The sequence below is a fragment of the Trichechus manatus genome, unplaced genomic scaffold (assembly GCF_000243295.1).
Source record: "Trichechus manatus latirostris isolate Lorelei unplaced genomic scaffold, TriManLat1.0 scaffold00005, whole genome shotgun sequence".
NCBI classification, from domain to species: domain Eukaryota; kingdom Metazoa; phylum Chordata; class Mammalia; order Sirenia; family Trichechidae; genus Trichechus; species Trichechus manatus.
The window spans coordinates 7,453,756-7,457,290 of NW_004443941.1; the positions used below are offsets into that span (position 1 = coordinate 7,453,756).

Consider the following 3,535-nt stretch of genomic DNA (forward strand, 5'->3'; position numbering starts at 1 on the left):
TGCGAAGGAGAGACGTGCAGCTTATGAAGCTGTTTTCTAACTCGCTGCTAGGCATTCCAAGTTCCCCTGAGCTTTTATTATGTAACAGCAATCAGAAAACTCGCTATTACTTTGGAGAGCTCTTACTATGTCCTACGTTCTACGTTCTGCAAGCACTGTCTCAATCCTCAAAGAGTTAGGGAATCAAGGCTTAGAGAGGTGAATCAAATTTGCAGCCACAGATAGAGAGCCACAGGCCTCAGATCCAGACGGTCTGCCCGTGCCTGGAGCCCCGTGCTCCTCACCGCATGTGGGACTGCATCCTTACACTTCCTGCTGCCGCGTGGGGCTCTGAGACCTCCCGTGGGATGCAAGTCACTTAAAGGAAGCTGACGAGCTTTCAGATGGAGCTGTTCACAGAGCTGGGGAGTCCATCGGCTCTAGGAACAGGCCTTACAACACATGGTGGGCCTCTCCTCCGCCCTGTGGGCACCTCCAGGGAATAACACCCCTGGGTACACTGAAGAACAGTAAGGCTGACCCACCACATCAGGGGCCAGCAAACTTCAGCCTAGGGCCAAATCTGGGCTGCCTGTTTTTGTCAATAAAGATTTACCGGAACACACCCACACCCACTCATTTATATACTGTCCATGGAGTTCGAATCCATGTGACGGCAACAGGTTTGATTTGGGGTTTTGGGCTGCTTTATGGTACGGAGCTGGGTAGTTGCAACTGACACCATATGAGTCCTAAAGTTGGGAATATTAACTAACTGGCTCTTTATAGAAAATGTTTGCTGACCCCTGAACTACATAATCAATATGCTCTTCAAAGACAAGAATAAAACCCCTGATACATCCAAGGCTGATATCTTTAGTAAAACTGCCTCATCTAGGATCATGAAATTCAGAAGGGGAAAAAAAAATGATGTTTCAACTAAAAGACACGAGACTAAACAAGGAAGTGCAGAGATAAGAAAGGAAGCTGGAGGTGACTCCACAACAGCTTCTTACTGTCACCTTATCACTCGCTCATAATAAACTTTTCAACAAAGTCTGAGTGTCAGCCATTTTATGTTGGGGAAAAAAGGCCAGGCGCATTAAAACATTAGACCTGTTTTCCCTCTTTGCAGATACATAACTCAGAACCTGCTTGATGGAAAACAGTAAGGTATTATTGTGGAAATGATTCTAAATACGCTAACGTAATATAAACTCTTGCTGCGAAGGCCTGTAACTTGCGATCCTTTGTGTGTGCGTCTGGCTTATATGCTTGTTTACATTCTAATCAAGGAGCGCTGGTGGTACAGTCGTTAACGCGATTAACTGCTAACCGAAAAGTCGGCAGTTCAAAATCCCCAGCGGCTCCGTGGGAAAAGATGTGGCCGTTTGCTTCTGCAGAGATTTACAGCCTTGGGGACCCTATGAGGTCGCTATGAGTCCAAGGTGACTCGACAGCAGTGGGCTTTAATACCTTAATCGTGAAGACATTCACCTAGCAACATTCACAAATGTGGCAAACTTAGAACTTTATGGACGGATCCGTTCCCCCAAATTGGGCCACAGCAACGTGTGCGCACGTATGCGAATGTGTGTGTTTCACTCGGGCAGTTCCGAGGCATGTTTTGAGGAACCAAGAAATGGCAAGATGCTCAGAGAGGCACAAACAGCCCACATGGAAAGGAAACCTCCCTGCCTACCCCGAGTGCCCTGCGCACCTGAGTGCCCTCCCACCTTCCTACCAGAGTACCCCTACCTGAGTACCCCCAGTGAAGTGACCCTGCCCACCCGAGTGCCCCGCCCACCTGAGAGGCTCTGCCCACCTGAGTATCCCCAGCTGAGTAGCTCCCCCACTTGAGTGCCCCCCACCCACCTGAGTACCCCTAGCTGAGTGCCCAGCCCACCTGGGTGCCCCCGCCCACCTGAGTGCCCAGGGCCTGGATGTCGTGCTCGAATGTGGTGTGCATCCTCTGTAAGGTCTCCACTGTGTTCTGATCCCGCCCAAGCTCCTCAGGGAGTTTCTTGTGTTTGTCCTGTATGCGGCCAAGGATCTCCTTGGCGTCATGGTAGAACTTGTGCAGTTCATAGGAGGCAGCGAGAATCTGGGTTCTTGTGTCAATGAGCTCCAGGAGGTCGGCCCAGGCTTCATTGAGGCCGTCCTTCCACTCGGCGATGGTGGCAGCATCCGAGTGCCCGGAGTTGATGAGTTCATCTGCCATGTGGTTGACCGTGTCCACGCGCTCCTGCCCAATGTTCCCTGTGTCGCGAGCAAATTCCCGGAATCGCTCTTGTAGCATCTGAAACGGTGAGTGTACAGCAATCAGTGAAGCTGTTGTGAAGAGTGTGTTTCCTGATCACATGACAGCTCTTTGGAAGAAGGTGCCCCTAAGCGGAGGGTGATGAGTAACACACATGACTTGACCTAGGAACAAGAGGTCTCAGCTCTTAAACCTCTATCAATCAGGGCTCCTTCTGGCTCACTGGGCAGAGTAAGGCACCACCTCCATCTCCTTTCCCGCTGGAGGGGGGGAGCAAGGAGGTTACCAACCTAAGCCAAAGTCACTGGGTGATAAAACCTCTGAGTTCAAACCCATGACCTTTGATTTGAGGCCAGGGTGTTTATCTGCTCAACAGCGAGGGATGCAAACGGCCTCCCGTACCCAACACTCACTGCACGAGCACCCCCCCAGGACTTGCCGTGACATGCTCGTAGTCCTGGCCCAGCTCATGGGACCCTGCGACCACCTCCCGCTCGGCGATCCACTGCTCCAGGTCATCCACCTCCCGGTTGAGCTGGAAGAGCCTGTGCCTCTCGTCCAGCTTGCCTCTTCTCTCCTCCGCAAGGTCCTTCAGACCGGCGTACAGCTTGTCCACTTTGGACTGCCGCATGCTGATGCGCTCGCTGGAAGAGACAGAGCGGGCAGGGGGCAAAAAGGATCGTAAATGCCAATTTCCCTCACGGGGAGAAACAAATGAGACGGAGATACCAAGAGAACACGTTACATGGAATTCCCCAAAGGATACTGCTGGCTGACCTGTCGGGCCTGAAAAACAGAAGCCTCATATTGGACCTGAACTTCAAGGAATGAGAAGCTCCTAAGTAAACAAAGAACAAAGAAGTACAGCCAGAATGCTCCTTAGAAGTGCAGATAGCAAGACTTCATCTCACATACTTTGGACACGTTATCGGGAGAGATCAGTCCCTGGAGAAGGACATCATGCTTAGTAAAGTAGAGGGTCAGCAAAAAAGAGGAAGACCCTCAACGAGATGGACTGACACGGTGGCTGCAACAATGGGCTCAAACATAGCAACAATTGTGAGGATGGTGCAGGATGGGGCATTGTTTTGTTCCGTTGTACACAGGGTTGCTAAACAAGTAAACAAAACAAATAAGGTTGAAGGCCATCCTGAGTAATGACAGATGGAGGGGAGGGAAACCCCAACTCTCTGCACTGCTGGCTCTGGCAATCAGGATTTCCTTCAACATTAAAAGTTAATGAAAAATCGGCAGTCAGGGAGATGTCCTCCATTCTGGAGCACCATGCTGCCAGAG

The 3,535-nt window shown here is 50.8% G+C and overlaps 1 protein-coding gene across 1 annotated transcript in view; it reads right to left on the reverse strand.

Moving 5' to 3' along the window:
- The window catches only part of SPTBN1 (spectrin beta, non-erythrocytic 1), a 153,577-nt gene that overhangs the window by 22,274 nt on the left and 127,768 nt on the right, over positions 1-3,535 (reverse strand). The window contains exons 23-24 of the mRNA XM_023734522.1: positions 2,679-2,883; positions 1,886-2,278 (exon numbers count right to left, since the gene is read on the reverse strand). Of these exons, the coding sequence (XP_023590290.1) occupies positions 1,886-2,278; positions 2,679-2,883 (598 nt within the window). The remainder of the gene's footprint in view (positions 1-1,885; positions 2,279-2,678; positions 2,884-3,535) is intronic.